This window comes from Lonchura striata, chromosome 5 (assembly GCF_050655825.1).
Source record: "Lonchura striata isolate lonStrDom1 chromosome 5, ASM5065582v1, whole genome shotgun sequence".
Taxonomy (NCBI): Eukaryota; Metazoa; Chordata; class Aves; order Passeriformes; family Estrildidae; genus Lonchura; species Lonchura striata.
This window is the reverse complement of record NC_140707.1, coordinates 6,530,027-6,552,212: the sequence shown is the minus strand read 5'-3', so window position 1 is coordinate 6,552,212 and position 22,186 is coordinate 6,530,027. Positions and strand designations below refer to the sequence as shown.

At 49.1% G+C, this 22,186-nt stretch overlaps 3 protein-coding genes across 3 annotated transcripts in view; 1 reads left to right on the top strand and 2 right to left on the bottom strand.

Moving 5' to 3' along the window:
• The window catches only part of LOC146767190 (uncharacterized), a 162,658-nt gene that overhangs the window by 129,535 nt on the left and 10,937 nt on the right, over positions 1-22,186 (bottom strand). The window lies entirely within an intron of this gene.
• On the bottom strand, positions 3,367-4,284 carry LOC144246427 (uncharacterized). Its single transcript, XM_085581200.1, has one exon. It carries the CDS (start codon positions 4,165-4,167, stop codon positions 3,367-3,369), a length of 801 nt encoding a protein of 266 aa, XP_085437326.1. The 5' UTR covers positions 4,168-4,284.
• On the top strand, positions 12,186-19,102 carry LOC116184772 (uncharacterized). The gene is made up of 2 exons (XM_085581209.1): positions 12,186-13,878; positions 18,690-19,102. The coding sequence occupies exons 1-2, from the start codon at positions 12,682-12,684 to the stop codon at positions 18,897-18,899; spliced, it is 1,407 nt and encodes a 468-aa protein (XP_085437335.1). The 5' UTR covers positions 12,186-12,681; the 3' UTR covers positions 18,900-19,102.

The following is a 22,186-nucleotide window of genomic DNA, read 5'->3' as shown; positions in this document are numbered from 1 at the left end:
GTGAATCCTCCTGGGTGTACCTTGCTCCTTAGACTGAAGGCACTGTCATTGAGCAAGCTGGGGGTTAAAGCAGCCTTTTTATTTTGGATAGTAATTCACTAATACTTGGGGACTGAGAGGATTTGGGTTGCAGTACTTATTACAGCCTATTTCTGCCTTGGTGGAAGGAGGTGAGAAGTACAGAGTACCTGAAGCAAGGAAGAATTGAGATATGCCAAATAACCAAAAAGCTTGATTGGCCACCTAGAGCAAATCTTTGTGGGCTTTAGGAAACTGTGGGGTGGCTGCTCTCACCTGCTTCATGACTGGCCTTTCTTTTCCTGCATATTATTTTCATTTCTACTGTTTGTATTGTTTTTTCTTGCACTTTGCTCCTTACTATGAATTAGTATGCTGCTCAAAGCTAAATATCAGCCAAATTGATAAAGATAGGTTATTTATATCTTCTCAGGATTTAAATGCCACAGAAAAAGTTGGGGGACTTGAGCAGATCAAGCAATGTTTTACCCTGCAGCCCCATGTAAGTGACTAACTGCTTTAATGGCAGGTACATTGACAGCTTTAGTTTGGATATGGAGGGAAAATAGATTGTTTTTTGGAAGACACTGCTACTTTACTCAAATTTGCTGCACTACAGCTCAAGGGTTAGAGCACACCTAGACAGTGTGACCATGCTGTAACTATCACTGTGTTCATTTGTAGTTTTTTTACTCAGAAGTTGAAGCTTCTTCTTCCTTTAATTAGCTGCCTCTATCAGGACCTGTTTTGTTTTCTGCTATAAATGGTGGGTCAAATAAAAAGAAGGACAGATTTCAGGCAATTTGAGAAATTTTTCTTCTTTTATTATTTCTTCACACATATATATGTAGATATTGCTGAAGGGCAGCTATTACTGAAGGGTAGCTCAATCTTTTAGGACTAAATTGTTCCCTAGGAGTTGTAAAAGTGACTGTGTAAAGAAAACTTCAGCAATCTTTCCAAAGATTGCTAAAAAAATTCAAGACTACTCTGCTGCAAAATTTCAGGCATTTCAGGGCATTTTCACTTCAAACTTCAAGCATTTCTATGGAAATGCTCAAGAGACAGCATACTTAATATATCCAACATCTCTGTTTGCAAAGAGTCTTTATTTCAGATAGAGGTATAGGAAGGACATTCTCAAAGATATAGAGGGTTACGTACAAAGAATGACGCATTTCAGGCAATTTGAAAAACTTAACTTCTTTTATTAGTTTCTCAAACATAGATATTCAAGTATTGTTTAAAAGCAGACAAGCAACTGGGGGAATTCTCTAAACTAAGGGTAATTCTCTAAACTAAGGGTTTAAACTAATCTAGTCTAAACTCTATTTCTCTACACTAAGGGTAGCTTTGCAAAATAGTTATATACTGCCAACACTAAAGGGCCTCTGGAATGAATGCTAAGAAACAAGTCTAATTAAAACTACAACTCACTAAATAACTACATTAAGTCCCTAATAGGCTAGGTTGCTGTCTTCGAGGTATTCCAAGCAACCTCCATCAGCTTCACTGTTGTTCTTCTGCAAGGATGTGCAGGTGGAGCCAGTTTCTGCCTCCTTGACTTAGGCAACAGCACTGTTGCAAATGGAAGGTGAAGGGCAAGGCCACTCATGGAAGTGTCTGCACAACGAAACCATGTGCTGCACCATCTTCCTTTCACAGGAGCAGGAAAGCAGCTTCAGGATTGCCACGGACAAATACAACAATCACAAAGAGTCGACGTCACAGCAATCAGCTGCGAACTTCTCCATCAGAGCTTTGTGCAGGGAATTCTTCTCAGTGTTGGAGAGCATCATCCAGAGGTGAAAGTGCAGCTGAGCATAAGCCTCCATTGCCTTTCTGTGGGCATCCGGATCTCGGGCCAGGTACTCAAAGAGGTGAGTGGCTCAACCTTTTGCATTGCTGGCGGCAAGCTGATCTCTGCAGGAAGCTTCTCGTTGCCTAGAACAAAATGGTCCAGGTGTTTCCATTTCAGGCAGAGCTGCATGTATGCCATGATGTCCCACAGCCGCAGTGGAAATTCCTTCCTGCACCAGTAGACGGGCGGTAAGATGTTTAACACATGCATGACCAGAGTCTTCCAGTTAGAGTTGGAAAAACCTGTGCCGCTCAGCATGCAGGTGAAGAGCTGCAGGTATTTCAGGTGCAACCTCTTACATGGTATCTGCCTGGCAATGTGCTGGAAGAATTTTGCCTCCGCCACAGCGAATGTCTCAGGCCATGCTGTTCTTGTGAGGATGTTGGCCTTGGTGGGCTGACTGCTCACAAGGTTACCGGAGTTTCCTTTCTGGGCCTCTAAGGGCTGGTTGACCACAAAGATGTCATAGTCCTCTTGGCACACCCAAAAAAGCATCTCCACCGACAGGGTCCTCTTGCCTCTGCTCAGCTGGAATTGGCAGGACCGGCTGCAGGGCTGAAACACCAAGTGCCATGAGTATGACTGAGGCACATGCAGCCACGAGCATCTCACCATCTGGAAGAACCAGCGGGAGGTTTTCTCCACATACAGGTAGGAGCCGGTGCAGAGTGTCTCCAGGAGGCTGCGCTGCTGCTTCCGCCGCAGCTCCTCCTGCGAGTGGTGCAGGAGGCACAACAGCTTCTCGCCCAGCTGCTCGCTCTCACACGTGCACACCAGCTCCACACGGACGCTGAAGGTCCTTGCTGCCGTCTGCCCTGCACTGCTTGGCTCTAGGTGGAAGGTGTGCCCTGGCGGGGGATTCAGTGGGACCAGCACACGGTACACCCCATCCCACTCATGGGGGCTCCAGCCCTCAAAGGCACTGCCCACCCCAATGGCTACTCGAGGCACCGGATCAAAGCTATTGCTCACGCTGTACACAAAGACACGCATGAAGCTCTCCATCAGCTCAGCTGTCACTGAGCAGCCTCTCTCCAGGTCCTCCACAGGCCACTCTATACCATCCATTAAAAGGATGTCCTTCTCATTCCCAGCATCTTGGGTGTCTTCTCTGTTTTCAATTCCACCACTGGCATTTTCTTCCCTGCCACCATCACTGCCACCTTTTTCACTGGCAGCCACATTACCTTGTTCCTCTTCTTGTCTATCATTATTCTTGTTTCCCTCCACATTCACATCAGCCTGTTATTCATCCTTGTTTCTATCATTGCCATCTTCTGCTATCACATCCTTATTTACTTCCTCAGGTGCAGGAAAACCACTATGGGCAATTTCATTCCCACATTGATTGCTATCTTCCTGCCCAGTCCAGTCTTTACTTCTTTGGTCATTGGCACGTCTGCTTTCCTGCACCTTCACATCCATGTATTCTTCTGTTCCATCTACATTGTCTTCACCTTCATTTACATCAGTGTTTTTGCCTGCCTTTATAGTAACACTATTGTTTTTTTCTTCATTTCCTTCTCCTTCTTCCTTTCCAGTGTCCTTGTCTTGGTCCACCTGTACATCCTTGGTTTTTTCTTCATTTGCCTCTCTAGATCTTCTTTATTTCCAGCAACATTGCCAGGTTCTTCTTCATTTCCTTCAGTGGTAGTGTCTCCTGGCATATCCCCATCACTCTGTCCTTCTTTCTTTAAGTGATAGCCATTGTCGACATCGCTGTCTTCCTTCACATCATAATTGCCACTGTTGACATCGCTGTCCTCCTTCATCTTCACATCATAATTGTCTTCAGTGGCATCATCCTTGTTGCCATCATCTGCAGCCACAGGACTGCCTTCTCTGTCATCTTCAGTGCCGCTGTTTTCTGCCTCCAGAGTCATATCTCTGTCTTCTTCACCTTCCTCTGGATCAGCGGTGTCTTCTTCCTGTTCAGTTATTCTCTCATCTCCCAAGGTCTTGCGGGAGCTCTGGTCCTTGCTGCTGCTGCTGGCCTCACAGCTCCTTCTCCTGCAGCCCAGCCACAGGCCCAAGAGGAGCAGGATGCCAGCAAGAACCCAGAATGGCCACTGCTGCAGGGCACCAAAGAGCATGGCTCCCCAGCCCTCATCCTGCTGCTGCAGGGGCCCCTGCTCCAGCTCCTGCATCAGCCGGGCCATCTCACGCTCCAGCAGCTCCTGACGCTCCCGCATTCTCTGGCGCGTGGCCTCATCCAGCCCATCCCCAGCTGGCTGGGGGTACTGGATCAGGCTTTGCACAAGCACAAACAGCAGTGACAGTAAAGCCATGGTCTGCAGGAGGACACACAGGAGGGGCTCAGTGGGGCCGGAATGGAGACAGTGAGGGGCAGGAGCGGCAGGGATGTGGTGGCAGGAAGGAAAGGGCCCCCGGCAGCTGGCAAGGCTGCACCGCTGCCCCACGCGCCCCGCGCCCCCAGCAAGGCGCTGTGCCCGGCGCTGGGCCCTGGAGACGGGGCAGCCCCGGGGACCGGCGCTCCTGTCCCAGCCCTCCTCCAGCCCCCTCTCCCCTCTGCTGTGTACTCACCGCTTGCCGAGGCTCTACTGGGGCAGCGGCACCAGCCTGGGGCCTTTTATAGTTGCCCCCATTGTGACACGGCCCCTGTGCTGTCACAGAGCCCAGAGCGCATCACAGGCCAGCCCCGCCCGCCGTCCCAGCCCGGTCATGGAACTCATCATGGCCCCGATGCAGAGAAGAAAGGAACTGAAGTCTTTTTTTGCGTTTCAGGCTCTCTTATGTAGTTTGTCTCACAGCCACGCAGCACTCCCCCTACCCCAGACTGGATGTGAGACTTCAAAAGGTGATGCGTGTAATCTGCATCCTGTTCTGTTCAGCGCTTGAGACAAAACACCTCAACACCTCTTTCTGCTGCTGCTGGAAGGGGCAGATGAGATGGCTTGAGCTATGCTTGTAGGAAGCTACCAAAACAGTAATAGCCTCTTCAGCTGCACACTCACTAGGCAGAGGAATTTACCTCAAGGCACATGTTGGACCTGAAGGCACATCTGGAAGTGAAAAAGCATCTTGAGAAAAAATATCTGCGTTTAGTCTCAGAGGAAGAATTTGAGCCACCTCAGAGCATTTCTGTTTTGTTCTATAATTTTGGGGTTGGCGGCTTTTTTTTTTTTCTTTTTTTTTGAGGGCAAAATAATTGTAATAAACACTACCAAATGTGAATTTCCCCTCTCCCTTCTTTGATGGAAGACAAGCAATGAAAAAGTGGCAATTGCTCTTTCTCTGCATCTTACTCCAACATTTGCAGTTATTAAAATTTGTATCTTCTTTTCACTAGTCCATCAGTTTGAGGTGATGTCTGCAAATGAATAATAATTTTTCTTACCACTGTATCCTCAGCTTTAAGAGGATTCTCTCCCTTTCATATTCAGATCTTTCATTTTCTGCTTTATGCATCCTTTAAAGACCAGAAGCCTTTTCCCTCTGCTTTTTAATTTACTTAGGAAAAGCACATTAATTAAACAGTTACATTTGGTTGGTTGAAGGTTGCCCATGATATTTATTTAGCTGGAGGTTTATCTGGCTGTCAGAATAACTCACTGGAGAGATCACAATTTTATAACAATGCTGGTCAACCAATGTGACCTTCAACAGGACCACCTGTGGTGAACCTTGTGAGCCCGCCTGTGGCACTCATCCCTGCCTTTTCTGGCATGATTTTATATGCTACTGCACCTCAGGCACACAGTATGTAACTTCTGTCAAGCCTTCAAGACACTAGAAGTGTGATTCTGGAAATGCTGATAAATATAAAAGATACGACTCAGAGACAGCCATGTTACCTCTTCTTCTAAGGTTTCCAGGGCTGTAAACGAGGGGGGACAGGAACAACCAGACAATCAATTTATGGAACACTGAAAAGGTCAAGATATTGTAATATGCTGTATTGCACTGAATCTATGGGATATTAAAATTCAGATGGTTCATTCCTAGAAAATATTTGCAGTTGCACAAATAGAGAAGTACAGATTTCCACCATGGTGGCAATTACACAAACAAATGGATCTACTCCAATTACAGTTCAAGACAAACATCCTTGTGTGAGCTTCTTTGGAGCTTTTATATTTTGAGTACTGAGTTGTTCCACTCAAGCAGAGGAACTTAACCTGATACCAGGGATGGAAGGCTTCTTCCCTTCTTCTTTCTCATAAACAAAATTATGAGAAAACATTAACAGTCAGATCAACCTCTGCTAACCTTTTAACTTCAGCTGTTGATATGATTAAGTCAGGAGCCTCTGTTAGACTATTTTTACCTCTTATTTTCTTTCTCTCCTTTCTGATCCTTAATTTGCACTTGACATTTCAATTGATTTGTTGGGCTAAGGAATTTTGCCACTATTAGCTTTACTTTGACAAACCTCTCTTATTTTAGTATAGAGGGTCCCAGAAATTTAGCTAGGAGCCATTTTGACATAAGGGAAAGATCAGGTTTCTGGTCTATGTGACCCTGTACATTTTACAGGCTTTTGAGGAAAAACTCTTTTTCTACAGGATGCAATTTCGAAACCTCTGGACATTGCTAGTCTAATCGACCCCAAGTGGTGCCCAACATTTTTTAAATCCTTATCAAACTCTGGACCTGCAGCTACAACTGAGGCTGCAGCAGGAACACATGGAGCAGAAAGGGTATTATATGTATCTCGCAGAAAATCGTCTTCTCAGTACATCCCTCCTCTCAGTGCTTGCTTATATTAAGCACTGAAAGTCACAGTTCTCTATACACAGCAGAACCCAACTATTTAGAAAGGAAATAATTTAGCCAGCTAACCCAGACAGAGAATTGAGGCATTACTTCAGGAGAAATGAGGAAGGTGATGTCTGTCATTGGTCTTCAGTTACAAGAAGAAATAAATCCTGTCCCAAATTAAAGCAAGAGTTGCAGACCTCTTGCATTGCGACTACAAACAAAGTTGAAAGAGTATTCTGGCAAGAGCTTCTGAATTTAAATACAGAAATGATACAGGTCACGTGAGAACCAAAGAATGGAAACATTAATAAAGGAAGCAAAACCCTGTCCATGTCACTCCAAGATGTCTTCTGATATCCATGGCAGAATGGTGAGTTTGACAGAAACATTTATGTCTGCCAGGCAGATATCCAGTTATAGGAAAACATTCTGTTTGTCTATGAAAACGCAGTTTTCAGTAAAAAAGATGAAAAGTAATTTTGAATGTATATAAACAATACAAAATCATTCTTCAGGATATCTTTATGTATCAGGAGGCACATCTTTTATAACACTTTTATTGCTATATTTGTGAATAACTGTTTTGCAGTGCTATTTTAACTCAAATAATTAAGCTTTCCTTCTGTTTTATGTTTAAAAGTTTGGGGGTTGGGGTTTTTTGGCATTTGGAAGCAAGTCAACTGGAGAGCATTTTCTGTGCCATCTGAGGTCAAAAGTAACAGCATGGAGTCAGAGAAGGCCATTCAGCAGGCAATTTGTATCCTCAGTTGGGTATCCCTTCTGTAGAATGCAGCTGGTATAAACTATACAGGGTCTGGGGCTACAGAAACAGCAGAAATTAAGAAAGTGAATTTTCTAGAAAAGCTTGAAGTATAGAAAACTTTGAGCATGCTGTTAAAGAAGTTGTGAGTTTGGTTCAGGGGACTGCAGAGATGATCCCTTCTTCAGTCATATTTCAGTTGTTAATACAAGAGGAAATAGATCTTTTGATCACATTTTCCTGTTAATAATCTGTTTTTAAACACTTCTAATAGATTGTTTTGCACTCATAGTATGATAAAAAACACAATTCTTGAAAAATTCAGCTACATGTGAAAATTAGATTTGGAAAAAATGGTGCTTCTTTACAAGTGTTGAAGTAGTTCTCTCTTCTTTGAGTAACTCCAGCTTTAGAGCAGGTATTTGAAAGTTACTAGTGAATCATACCTATGTCCTTCACCATTCTAAACAGACATCTGCACTTTGAGCCACTTTGGAAGCCTCAGCTGTTATGTGCAGTGCCTTCTCCATAAATAGCCAAAAGTTAGGGTGCTGGAGACTCCATCTTCACTGAGAAAATCCATTCTAAAACTTGCTGAAACTATTACTATCTAATCCCCAGCTTCTAAAGGTGTTTCTTTTTATCCCCATTCATTCTTTGTACCCAGCCTGAGCTCTGGGGGTGCCAGGGGTTCTGGAGGTCCCATTTGTATTCCTAAAGCTGCCATAACCCCCTGGAGGAACTCTCCTGCAAAATTAGTTCTGCTCTCTGAGTCTATGGCTTCCACAATCCCTTTTATTGGAATTATGTCTTTTAGAAATGCCTTAGTAAGTGATCCAGTGGTTGCTGAGCAGTCAGAATTGCTTTTGCCCCCCTGTTAGGTGAGATGGTGTCACCAGAAGATATTGAAGCCTTCCTGCTCAGGGCATTTCAGTGCCAGGCTCTTACAAGCACACACAGCTGTGCTGGTTGAGCTGACCATGGGGGTAACCTGCGCTTTGTCTGATTCCCTTTCCTCAATAACAGCGTGTCTTGGAACTCTTTTCCCTTCTGCTGCCCTTGAAGAGCCATCCACAAAGACATTTTCTGCCTCAGGCCAGGCAATGTCTCCTGAATCTCCCCCAGGCTGGGTCTGGAGCTGTGTCACTTGAATGCAGTGCTGGGTTTCTTCCCAGCCCCTCTGTGGGCTGTTCAAACAGGAGGCTGGGTTAAACCCTTCCCCTGTCCTCAGTTCTGAATCCTCCTGTGCCACTGAACAAGCTTCACACTGTAATAACCGAGCACTGCTCATCCATTGCGAGGCTCTTTTGGTTATCAAAGCTTGAACTTGATGGCAGACTGGAACAGTTGGAGATCCTGTTGTCATCAGGTTTTGGGCCTCGGTTCCCATTGAAGCTGTGGCTGCACAATTCTGCAGGCAATGAGGCCACTCTGGCCACTGGGTGAAATATTTTGGCCCAACTATTCCTTTGGCATGGCCCTGTTGAACATTCACCTACAATTCCAATTTCTTTTGTGAGTCTGGAAGAGCCAGAGCTGAGGCATCAGTATTTTTGGTTGTTCATTTTCTCAAGGTTTGCTCTCTTTCTCCTGTCCGTGACACAGCATGGAGGCTGTCTGCGGTTAAAAAGTCCTACAAGGTTCTGGCTGGAACAGAGAATCCTTAATCCATGTTGTGTAATTCCTATTAATCCTCAGAATTGTCCAGCTCCTTTTTGGTACTGGGAAATGTTACTTCTGTGATTGCCCAGACCCTCTCTGGGTCAATCCACCGGGAATCTTCAGTCCCACTATTTCCCAAATATTTAACCTTTTTCTCCATCATTTGCCTTTTTTTTATTTCAAAAACTAAAAGATGATTTTTAGACAGGAAATTCAGCCATTTCACAGAGGCTTTGTCTACCACTTGTTCTTGTCCTCCTCATTGGAGCCATCTGATTCCCTGACTGGCAGGATAGGAGTGCTGTAGGGAGACATCCCTGGCTCCAAGGGCCCTGCCTTTAGCAGGGACTCCATACCAGGGTGTGAGCCCTTCCTTCCCTCCCCTGGAACAGGGTGTTGCTTTTAGACACCACTTGTCCTGGTTGCTTCCAAGTAGTTTGGAGAGGCTCCACATCAAATTTTCCCTGGGGCTGCCCACACCTCTGGGTTCCCTTCAGCACAGGCCTTGCCAGACATTTGACACAAAGGTACAGCAGCAATAGCCTCTGTATCACCTTTTACGATATTCCAATGCCACCATCAAATTCCTTCCTAGTTAATTACAATCAGAGTAGGAAGAAAAAGAATTTAGTTTATTTCAAACCTATCCCCCAGAGCTCCTAATAGTGATTGAACAAATGACACCAGCTCAGCTTTCCCATTTATTCCCTTAATAATGAAAACACTCCTTTACAATTTTCCCCCTTTAGGTGTAAGATTCAGAGTGGATGGAGAGGCCCCTGTGTCCATCAGGAGAGGCCTCCTCTGGATGCAGACGCAGCCTGAATGTTCTGCAGGGCTCCAGTGTGGTGGGTCCCCGGTGGGATAGGAGCTCAGAGAGCCCTGCCAATCCATGTCCATGCAGGGGTGGACTTGCTCCTGCTGAGGGTGCTGCTGTCTGTGCTTGCAGTGTCCTTGTGGGCTACAGCTGGAGCCCTGACTCCTTCCCAGGGGCTGTTTGGGTGGGCTCTGCCCTGGCCAGGAGGGCAATGCCTCTGCCAGGTGCTTGTGGCCGACCCCATCATGCCCTGGGTGCTGGGGCCCCCTTGGGCCCTGGGGTTGATCCCTCAGGGCTGTGGGAACTCTGCCGTGGCCTTTGCCTTCAGCTTGGCCTTTTGCTCATCCCTTCTTGCCTTCAGCTGCTGTGCCTTTGTGCCCAAGTGCTGCAGGGCTTCTTGTGCCACTCCTGCAGCCCCGGTCACTGCCTGTGGGTGCTCATCCTCTGAGAGCTGCTGAGCTTTCTGCAAAACCTTTCCTTTCTGCAGGGACCCAAAGCAAATCCTGAACAGCAAATCCTGATCCTTCCATGTGCACTCTGCATTTCCCAGCTGTTCCTTTGTGTTCCCCGTTGTGCTCAGGGTCCCTGCCCAGCCCGTGTGGCAGAGCCGGTGCCTGTCCTGCCGCAGTGTCCAAAGGCGGCCCCCCCGGCGGGCAGGGCCGGCAGCTCCCCGGGGCCGGGCAGCGGCCGGGGCGTCCCGCAGCCTCCTGGGGGCCGGGGGCCACTGCCGGCCCTGCCCGGGGCTGGTGGGGTCAGGCAGCGCCCGGCGCTGAGCCCCGGCTGCCCCACAGCCCCGGCCCGGCCCCGCAGCTCCCCACAGGCCCCAGCCCGTGCTCCCGGTGCCGCACCTCTGCGCCCGGTGCTGCCGCTGCCAGCGCAGAGAAACCCCTGCCATCCTGACCTCCTGCTTTTCCTCTCCTGGAAACCGGGGATGGAAGGATCTGGATCAGCTGGCAAATTTCGAGAATAAGACCCTGCTGAAAATCATCCCAATCCTGAGTATTTTTCTCCTTCTCCTCTTTTCCGTCATCCTTTTTATTACCACATAGATTCCTCCTGCTGCCTCTTGCTGTATTGATATTGCTGCACACTCCCCCTTCACCTGATCCCTTCCCAGCACACCAACACCCTCCATTCCCTTGTTTTCCAAATGCCTTCTCAATTTCCCTTATTTCCTCCCTGGGTGTCCATGTCCTTAATTACCTCTGGGGGAATGTGCAAACTACCTCAACATTCTCCCAGGGGACCCTTCAGTGACATTTTGGGATCATCATCCCTTTGGCCAGGACCCCTCCCTGGCTTTCCCTTTTCTCCCCTCCATGGGTGCCCTGCCATGTTCACTCCCCGAGGATCCCAGGGCACTCACTGATGAGATTTTCAGTGCTCTCTCCCTGCTGACTCTTCACAGACCCCCTGATGTGTCACTCGTCTGTCTCCTGGTCACTCCCGGGTCCCAAATCAATCCCCGGTGCCGCCACCAGCCAAGGGAGCCGATCACCCAAAGTGGGTGAGGCACCTTCAGCTGCACTCCCTGCCCGCCGCCCCGGACAGTGTTGGAGGACACAGCCTCCTTTTCATCCTAATTTTCCTGGCCACATCTTCCTCTCCCTTTCCGCATTGACTGAAGTACTTGAGAGGTACAGACTTCCCAATCCACCTACTACATACTCCCATAATATGCTCCCTGTTTTTATATAGCAAATGATATTCATGGCTCTGTTAAGTCTTTGGTTTTCTTCTGGAACTTCTGAGCAGGACCTTGGCTGAGGAGCAGTCTGTGTCATCAGTTAATAACATTTTCTGAGACAGATTGTGTCTGCTGTCACTTCCTTATGTACAGGTCCCTGGCCCTATCTCTGAGCAGCTTCAGAGCATCTGTTTGTAAAGACACTTTCCTGTTGTTCCTTTCATGGGTCCCCCGTTTGTGGGACATCCCCCCTGGAGCAGGGTGTCCCCTCTGTGCTGCAGCCCCAGGCTCGGGCAGAGCTCAGCCAATCAGAGCCCGCGGCGCTGATGACTCACCAGTTGCCAGGCAGACTCGCAGCTCCCCGCGTTCCCCACCTGGACCCACCTGCGCCCCCCCTCGGCCCCATGGCCCCGCGAGGGGAATTTGGGGAGGTGGGAGTGGGGCAGCGCCAAGGCCGGGCCCCCCCGCGCTGTCCTGGCGGGAGCGGCTGCAGTGGGGACCGAGTGCGGGCGGGAGCGGCCGAGAGCCCAGCGCTGCCCCAGCCCGACCTGCCCCAGCTCCATCCCTGCCCCTGCGCTGGGATGCGGTGGGGCTGGGGGGAAGAGGGAGCCGGCAGTGGGTGCTGGGGCTGGGGGCAGGAGGGGAAGGGAAGGAGAAGCAGGGTGGAGGAACAGAATGGTCAAAGGATGCAGGTGGCAGAAGAGGGTGGGATTGTGCAGGAGAAGGAGGAATAGGAGGAGGAAGAGGAGTGTGAGGAAGAATAGGGACACAGGAGGAGGAGGAGCAGAAACAAGGATCACCACGAGGTTCCATTCCTCTTTGCATCTATAGCCTCCCCTTAGCCCCAGGAGCATTGCCACCCCACATGCAGCAGGTGACTGTTGAGGGGTTCCACGATTTTCACAGGGGTGAGTCATGGCATTCCTTAGCTTTATTGGATTAAATGTTGGTGATTTATTTTTTTTTAGGGGCTGAATCTTTTTGTTTTGGAGGAATTTTTTGCTGAATCTTGATGTTTGGGGAGGTTTTGATCTGTGTCTTAAAGTTTCGAGGATTTTTATGCTGAACCTTGGTGTTTTGGAGGTTCTTATAGACACACAATGCCCAATGACTTGGTGAGATGAACTGGGGACAGGAGGAACTCCCAGTCCAAGATGCTCTGTTCTTTTTTTTTCCCCCAGACCAGGATTTTTCATTCCCAGGGAGGAATGAAAATGGAGGAAATGGAGGAGGAGGAAAAGCCCTGGAGATCCCGCACAAGGAGTGGCAGCAAACCCAGCCCAGGGAGCTGCGGGGAGGAAAGAGCCCCCCTGAGCCAGGAAGGCGGGCAGAGATCCAGCCAGAGCTCAGAGCTGGTGGAGAAACCTCGTGGCAGGGAGAAGCCCCACAAGTGCTTGGAATGTGGGAAGGGTTTCAGCCGGAGCTTGGATCTGATCGAGCACCAGGTCATCCACACTGGGGAACGGCCCTACGAGTGTGAAGAATGTGGAAAGCGTTTCCGCTGGAGCTCCAGCCTGAGACTTCACCAGAGGATCCACACAGGGGAGAGGCCCTTTGAGTGTGGGGAGTGTGGGAGGAGCTTCAGCCAGAACTCCATTCTGATCCAACATCAGAGGATCCACACTGGGGAAAAGCCCTTTGAGTGTGGGGAATGTGGGAAGAGCTTCAGCCAGAGGAGCAGCCTGATGCAGCACTCGGTAATCCACACTGGGGAAAAGCCCTTTGAGTGTGGGAAATGTGGGATGAGCTTCAGCCAGAAGGGCCACCTGATGCAACACCAGAGGATCCACACTGGGGAAAAGCCCTATGAGTGTGGGGAATGTGGGAAGAGCTTCAGGCAGAGCTCTGGCCTGAGGAGACACGAGAGGATCCACACTGGAGAAAAGCCCTACGAGTGTGGGGTGTGTGGGATGAGTTTCAGCCTCAACTCCCAGCTTACGGAACACAAAAAGATCCATACTGGGGAAAAGCCCTACAAGTGTGGGGAATGTGGGAAGAGTTTCAGAGAAAGCTCAGCCCTGATTCGGCACCAGGTGATCCACACTGGGGAACGGCCCTACACCTGCTTGGAATGTGGGAAGAGCTATGGGTGGCACTCAGACCTGAGAAAGCACCAGCGCATCCACAGCGGGGAGAAGCCCTACGAGTGCTCCCAGTGTGGGAAGAGGTTTCAGATCAGCTCCAGTCTCCTCGTACATCAGCGGAGTCACACCGAGGAGAGGCCCTACCGCTGCCCCGACTGCGGGAAGGGCTTCAAGCACAACTCCCACCTCACCGAGCACCGGCACATCCACACCGGGGAGAGGCCCTACGAGTGTGGGAAGTGTGGGAAGAGCTTCTCACAGAGATCAGTTTTGATCAAACACCAATGGAGGCGCCACTAAGGGGGGAAGCCCTGTGAGTTCCCCAAGGGTGGGAAGAGCTTCTTATGCTCCTCCCAGATCCATTCCCTATGGGAGGATCCTTGTTGGATGATCCTCAGTGACCTTCATTGGGCAGTCTTGGTGATCTATGGGCCTGGTTATCTGTGTTGGGAAGACACTTGGCTGGGAGGCTCCACATCTTCCTCGTTCCCTGTGGGCACCTAGATAAACCCAGTGGCAGGAACATCCATTGGGGCACAGACCAACAATGAGAATTCCTTGGGGAGAGCAGATTTAATGACTTCCAACTCCATAAAATCTTTTGCATTCAATCCTATATTCTGGTGGCATCAAGGAATACTGAATGGTCTTGGAGGTATGTCCTAGGTTGACTATATGATGTTTGTATCTCCAGTTGTCTGTTCTGTTTATAGTGAATTATAATTTTTGCACCTTTAAGACTTGTTCCGAGAGCAAAGGAGGGAGAGAAGGGCTGAGTTTGTTTTCAGAAACTGCACTCACTCCTCCACATTCCTGCTCCTGGGCCAGGTTGTTTGCAGATGGACAGACAGAGGTACAGATCTCTCCTTTGCTGTTAATTAGTTTTAGCTAGCTGTGGCAGAGAAGTTCCCTGGACTGTGGCTGCTTTTCCCTTTTCTTTGGACCTGTTTAAACCTGCTCTGGCCTGAACACCCAGAAGAGCACCGGCAGCTCACACCTGTGGCCCAGCGGGCCAGGCCTGGACTGTGGCATTTCCAGCACCGGAGGGACTGATAAGAGACTGAGTGAGCTGAGCTACAACCCACGGAGGGACTTCCTGAGTTTGTCTCTCTTTTAGAGCAGCAAGAGGTTTTATTGTTTAATATTGTTTAGGTTTTATTCTTTAAAAAACAGTTTTTTCCACTGTTCTCCAAGGAGATACTTTTCCCAAACTGGCTGGGGGAGGAGCCAATTGAATTTGCTCTGAACCAGGACAAGGTCTTTTCCAACTTCAAGGATTCCACGATTTTGATTTCCTATTGCCCAAGGGTGTCTTCTGCAGCCAGATGGTGGAAAAACTGGGGAAAAGACCAAGATTTTGGAGACAGTGGGGTAGAAACTCCACCAAAAAGGTTCTTCCCTCCACCCAAGCACGTGGATCCTCAGCCGGCATGGACATGGAAGTCTTTTTCTTTTGGCCTTGATTTTGTTTTCATTTCTCTTTATCCCTTTAAAATATCCAATATGGAAGTAAAAATAGACATTGAACTAAGTTAGTGGATATGGCCATGGTAGGACACAGACATGGTGGGACACGTGTAAGAATGTGCCCTCTGTTGACAGAGTAGAAAAGTTACCTTTTGTTCCCTTAAAAAGGACAAAGGCCAGGTGTTTCTCTCCTCAATTTGGTTGAAAGACACCTCATAGGACCTTGGGGACTTCACCTCAAACTTAAGGGTAGCTAATTGGACAGGAGCCAAAAAGTCCCACCTAAGCAATTCCCTAGAAAAGAAGAGAACAAAAGAAGTTAATTGCTTTTGTGAAGTGTTTTAGTAAGAGCAAGAACCTTTTGCCCTGACTTGGCTTTTCTCTGTAAAAAGCTTTTTTATTTTTGCCTTTTATTAAAACTTTTTATTTCCAACACTGTCACATGAGCCATCCTGCTTGTTTTATGCCACCTGAGGTAGCTGAGCTATCAAGGGTATAATGCTTATCTCTGAGAGCTTATAAGACCAGGCTCAAAAAGAGAAAAAGCATTAGACATGGAGAGTGACATGGGCACGCATGGACATGGAGGGGGACAGGGCCATCCCTAGGGACATGGGGAGACACAGGCATGGATGGAGACATGGGGGGCAGTGACAGGGATGGAAACATGGTGGGGAGACAGCCATGGGTGAGGACATGGTGGGACATGGCCAGTGACAAGTGGGGACATGGCCATGGCCGGTGCCATGGGAGGAACTTGCAGGGGATGAGGGGGATGCTGGGTTTGAGGGAGTTGAGGGTTCCTGGGCAGGACTTGGACCTTGCTGAGGCCTTTGGGGAGCCCAGGCCGAGCGGCTCCGGCTGCGCTGGGAGAACCTGGTGGAGGTTTTGGGGCAGCTGCTCAAGGACCCCTGACCTGGAGCCCCAGCTGGGCATTGGGCTCCTGGAAGGGGATGAACATCCTTGTCCCTGGGAGGGAAATCCCAGCACCCCCAGGGTGTCGGGAACAGCTGAGGGGCCACAACAGGGAGGGGAAAGCCCGACAGAGCTGTTCTCCTCCTAAGCTACATCCTAAAAGTCCCAAAACTCAGGGATTCCTCCCAGGAAAAAGCTGCCAGGAGCTGCCTGAATTGAGGGAAAGGGGGGATGTGATCCTCAAACTGAACAGGAGGGGCCTGGATCCCCAAATCCAAGCCCAGGGGTGAGAGATAGAGCTGGAGGCACAATGGGGAAGGGGTGGGAGAGCAGGGGAAAAGAGGATTCCGACCAGGAGAGGAATGGGACCCTCAGATTGAGTTGGGAGGGGTCTTTGGGTTGGGGGAACAATGGGAGTGGGGAGGGAAGGGTGGGGATGGGATCAAAAATGGGTGGTTCCATGGGGATCCCTTAGTGTCCCCATCGCTTGATCCCTGGAGTGATTTCCGTGAGGCTCTGGGAGGGGGGAATGGATCTGCACTGGGTGGGTCCCCAAGCCCCCTGCCCATACCTGGGGGGCTCATGGGAGGTTCCCTCTACCCAAACGCTGGTGCTGCAGCCATGGGGGAGAGGTGGGTAGGAAAGGGGGATCTGGGGTGGTCAGGGAGGAGGAGCAGTAGGAAGAGGAGAGAGAGATGAGGAGGAGGTTAGGGAAAAGAAGGAGCAGGAACAGGAGGAGGAAGAGGAGGAATTGCAGCAGATCCACACGGTTTGCCTGCCCTTCTGCCGAGTCTGCAGCTCCCCTGGTCAGGGCAGCATTGACTGCCCCAGATCCTGCAGGTAAGTGGGGAGGGGGAGCTCACCCCAAATCCATTGGGGGATTTCTGGGAATTTTTTTTTGCAGGGAAAGGGATATTTGGATCTTGCATTGCCCCAAAGGTGAGACGCAGATGCCCCTTTGGAGACTTGTGAAGGGTTCCTGTAGCGATCTCTGTACCGGCTGGGGCAGTGGTAACAGTTTGGGGGGGACATTGGTTTTGGGGTTCCAATTGGCATCGGAGTGGGGAGAGCAGCAATGGCCAATCCTGGATCTGGGGGATCCCAGCAGCCTGGAGGAGTGGGGGACTCTGGAGATGAGCAGAGTCTGGGCCCATCCAACTGTGAACAGGGTGGTGACTTCTCGAGCTGGACTTGGGCAGCAGGACCAAGGTGCTCACCCTTTGTTTTTCCCCCAAGCCGGGATTTGTCCATCCCAACCTTTGTGCAGGTGGAGCTGGTGGAGGCTGTGAGGAAAAGGAAGATAGCATGGAACACTGAGGCAGGTGAGGAGTAAGTCACTGCCCCTTTCCCCCTCTCCTCTGCTCCACCTATCAGGCCAACATTGCCCCTGGCTGCAGGACAGCGCTGCTGCCAACGCTGTCCTGCCAGGGATGAATTGGTGGGATCTCCTTCCCCTTCCCTCTGGCATGGAGGCAAATCCCATCCTCTCCTTGTCCACCCTCCTTCCTCTTCTCATTCTATCCTTCTTCCTTCCACATTCCTTCCTCTTCTTTCCTTACCCCAGGCACTGAGCTGCAGACAGAGACCTGGGAGGACAAATCGCTGCTCAGAACCTCTGTTTTGAGGCTGTTTTGAGCAGCTCCACAGCATGGGAACCCAATGGGGAGGAAAAGCCCTGGAGATCCCACACAAGGAGGGGCTGCAAACCCAGCCCTGGGAGTTGTGAGGAGGTAAGAGCCCCTCTGTGCCTAGAAGGCAGCCAGAGATCCATTTGGCACTCAGAGATGGTGGAGATGACTCATGGCGGTCAGAAGCTCCACAAGCGCTTGGAACGTGGGAAGGGCTTCAGCTGGAGCTCCGGAGATCAGACCTGATCTGGCACCAGGTGATCCAGATGGGGAATCAATCAGCCCTACAAGTGTGGGGAGTGTGGGAAGGGCTTTGGGTGGATCTCCAAGTTCATCAGCACCACAAGATTCACACCAGGGAGAGGCCCTATGAGTGTCCCAAGTGTAGGAAGTGGTTTCTGAGAAGCTCCAATCTCATCGTAATGAGCCAAGGGTCAGCTGGAAAAGTATTTAGGATAATTGAAAACTGTGGATGAGTCAAGGGGACAGCTGGGAATATAACTGAGATAGTAGAAGATTTCATATTTTAGTTAAGATTTTAAAATTAGTTAAGAAGCCAAGTTGCTAGCAAAAATCACATGCCTTAGTTAAAGAGTAGCAAATATATTAGAAAAGTAAAGCTAGGAGTGACAGGGATAGATGTAGGAATTGTGAAGGAGCAGAGACCATAGAAATATCTTGCCTTAAGAATAATCAGCAGTTAGGAGAGGCTACCGTGACCAGCAGATCAAAAAGTCCTGCAAACTGGCCATGGGTGAAGAGTTTACCTTGAGGCAGACAGCTTTCTTCCTCCCTTACACCCACTCCCTTATTTCAAAATCCCAAAGACCCAGTTAAGGAAACACGATTGCACAGCCGTAATGGATATTCAGCTGATTATAATACGAAGCGGGCAGGTAATGATTATGTATTATGTGTCCTTAGAAACAGCTTGGATATGTAAAACCTTTTCTGTATAAATAGAAAGCAGGAGTCTGCAACTCCTTGCACATGTACTTGGAAATGATTCCACATGTGTCCAGCACTGCAATAAAATACCCTTCTTTCCAGCTTTAATTAGTTGAGGAGCCGTCTGTCCATGCTTCAGTGCATCAGTGGATTCACACACAGGAGAGGCCCTTCTGCTGCCCTGAGTGCGGGAAGGGCTTCAAGCACAGCTCCAGCCTCGTCACCCACAGGCACATCCACACCGGGGAGAGGCCCGGTGAGTGTCCTGTGTGTGGGGAGAGATTCTCCAGAAGCTCTCGCTTGACCCAACACCGAAGGAGGCACCATTAAGGGAAGCCCTGCGAGCACCCCCAGTCCCAGTGTCACCCCCTTTCCTGCCCACAGAGCTCCTGAGCCAGCGGCGGCCGCAGCCGCTCCCCGTGCCCTTGCACAGGACCCCCTGTGATGGGGCAGGGAGGATTCGGGAGGATTTGGGGGGATTTGGGAGGATTTGGGAGGATTTGGGAGGATTCGGGGAGGATTCGGGGAGGATTTGGGGAGGGTTTGGGAGGATTTGGGAGGATTCGGGGAGGATTTGGGGAGGATTTGGGGAGGATTCGGGGAGGATTTGGGAGGATTTGGGGAGGATTCGGGGAGGATTTGGGAGGATTTGGGGAGGGTTTGGGAGGATTTGGGAGGATTTGGGGAGGATTTGGGAGGATTTGGGGAGGATTTGGGGAGGATTTGGGAGGATTTGGGGAGGATTTGGGAGGATTGGGGAGGATTTGGGGAGGATTTGGGAGGATTTGGGGAGGATTTGGGGAGGATTTGGGAGGATTTGGGGAGGATTTGGGAGGATTGGGGAGGATTCGGGAGGGTTTGGGAGGATTCGGGGAGGATTTGGGAGGATTGGGGAGGATTTGGGAGGATTCGGGAGGATTTGGGAGGATTTGGGGAGGATTTGGGGAGGATTTGGGAGGATTTTGGAGGATTTGGGAGGATTGGGGAGGATTCGGGAGGGTTTGGGAGGATTCGGGGAGGATTTGGGAGGATTTGGGGAGGATTTGGGGAGGATTTGGGGAGGATTTGGGAGGATTCGGGAGGATTTGGGAGGATTTGGGGAGGATTCGGGAGGATTGGGGAGGATTTGGGAGGATTTGGGGAGGATTTGGGAGGATTTTGGAGGATTTGGGCCGTGGCGGGCGGGTCCGGCCGGGACCGCTGGTCGCTGCGGGTCTGCCCAGCAACTGGTGAGTCATCAGCCGCGCTGTCTCTGATTGGCTGAGGGAAGGCGGGAGTAGGAAAAGGATCGGGAGAGATCCCGCCCCGAGCACCAGCACTGGCAAAACAGTCCCAGCCCGGGCACAGGGAGTGAATTTATTACCATCCAAATCACAGCAGGAGAAGGGAAAGAAATCTCTCCAACACCTTCCCCCCACCCAACAGGGATCACCCAGACCAGGGGTTATCAATGATGGAGAGTCGGGGGCATCTGAGTTGGGATCAGAAGCCAATTTTATTGAGTGTACCAGGTGTTTATTATATAGAGTTTCACTTGTATGGTGCTTATATAGGGCTCTGTTTTTGGTAACAATTTCCCATTGGTTACACTTCTTTATGACATCACATGACCTGGTAACATTATTTTATCACTATGTCTCACAATATGTTTCTTGGTCACTTCTTGCCCAGGGAGACTTTCTCTGTGTCTGTCTCTCCCATGGTTTCTGCTCAATCAGGCAGAAGAAGAAGATATCAGGGCCCTTTATCAGTTCCACTGTACTTTCTGTTTTATTCCCCATACCTCCCCCTATCTGTTCAAACAAAAATACATTCTTAAGTGATTTGTCTATTAATTTTTTCACACAATATAAAATACAAGGAATAAGCATAACAATACATAATAGAATCCTAATACATATAAGCCTATTTTAACTAAATTTCTTATCCATCCACCAAGTCTCCAATCCCCCAGAAGCTGATCTAGCCCTGTAAGCCCTGATACCACTGGGTAATCATAATCATTTTCCCAAGGGCATAAGTCTGCTAGAGGTTAAACAGGTGCTGATGTGGTGGCGAGGTCCTGTTCACAAGGGTTCTCCTCCAATGTTGATGTTCAAGGTGAATCTTCAAGTGATGCAGTCAAAGAATCTCAAAACACCTTCACATTGTTTGCTGGAATCCACTTGGAACCATTCTCCGTGGACATGCAAGCAAAACCTCTACCCCAGCCTGGTCAGAGAGAAAGCCAGGTAAACTTTCCTAGGAATTGTTCTGGGGAGTTTTGAGAAGGCTGAGAGAAAGAATTGAAGCAATCTTGCAGCTGGTGTTTTGAACAGTTGTTTTCTTATAAGATGTTTACTAAAGGGTGTTTCCTTAATTAGCCAATCATGTGAGGTGTGTTGATTAAAGGACCAGTCAGGTCTACCGTTGTTGGAGCAGTGTATAAAAATAAATGGGTTCCTAATAAAATTAGTATTAGTCTCCTGGAGAGAGTTAGATTTTATGTGTCGCCTGACTCTTGCTCCTGACTCAGTGGTGACACCAGGTGACATCAGGTGACCTAAGGATAAAGCCCCAATATCTTACCAGATCCTGGATCCTTCACTAAGGCAAGGGACTTTTCCTTTTGTTGCAATTGTGAATTACAATTAAAATGTCAAACAATCAGGGGTTGGAGTCCATCAAAGATCATTTCAAGAAGTTGAACACATAAAAGGCTTTCTGCAGTCTCTCGGAAGGGTTGTCCTCTCTGGCCCCCCTTTCTATTGTACCAGGAGACGCTTGAGGGAGCCATGTTCAGTGACAGATTGGCCTTTTGAGGAATGAGGAATACCTGTTTTGTGCATAATTCCCCAAAGGCAAAAAAGGTAGCAACTCAGCAGGAAGTATAAGCTGGGCCATTGCCTTTACTTCAGGTGGTATACCAAGAGTTACAAAAGCAGCAGTGAAGTTCTAGAGACATCTTTAGCCGTTTTCCCTAAACGGGCTGATGCAATGTCTTGGTTTGAAAAGACAGGAGTCTGTGTAGGAAGGCAAGACCCTCCTGTGAAATGGAAAATGTAAACCCCCCTCCCTCCGAATTACCACAATTTCAAAATTAAAAGGCTCTCAAGCAAAGATATGGGAATGGGAATAACAGTTCTTTACTAGGAAAAAAATTAAATTAAAAAAAATGCAGTTAGTACAAACAAAACTAGTGATAGAGTCAGAAACCTGACACCCTGAGGAGTCAGGGTGTTGGTAATAGTCCAGTTAAAATGGTGGTTGCTCCTCCTGGAGTGGCTGATGAAATGCTGCTGAAGTGGTGATCTCTAGAATGGTGGAGCTTTCTCTGAAGGTCTGGTAGTAGTTGGGCCTGGTCTTCCTCTGGGAATCCAGCAGAGAAGAAGCTGCTCCTCGGGGAATCCAGCGAAGGGGCTGCCAGTGTCTCAAAAAGTGCTGATTTTATGCAGGTAGGAATGCTTGGCTCCTCCCTCTGGGTGGAGCATCTCACAATGGGATGATGTAACTTTACTGGTCATGCAGTGAGTTATTCAATGGTCCATGAACAGAAGATATCTCCCCAGAGGGAGACATTGTTCTTGGAAGAGATAAGAAAACTGCCCAACCTCCAACAGATGGCAATAGAATACATG

Bases quoted from the DNA above. Each gene is read 5' to 3' on its own strand.
- LOC144246427 (XM_085581200.1), bottom strand. From the start codon at position 4,167: ATGGCTTTACTGTCACTGCTGTTTGTGCTTGTGCAAAGCCTGATCCAG.
- LOC116184772 (XM_085581209.1), top strand. From the start codon at position 12,682: ATGCTCTGTTCTTTTTTTTTCCCCCAGACCAGGATTTTTCATTCCCAG. The intron at 13,879-18,689 runs GTTTTGATCAAA...TTAGTTGAGGAG, and splicing joins AGAGCTTCTCACAGAGATCA to CCGTCTGTCCATGCTTCAGT.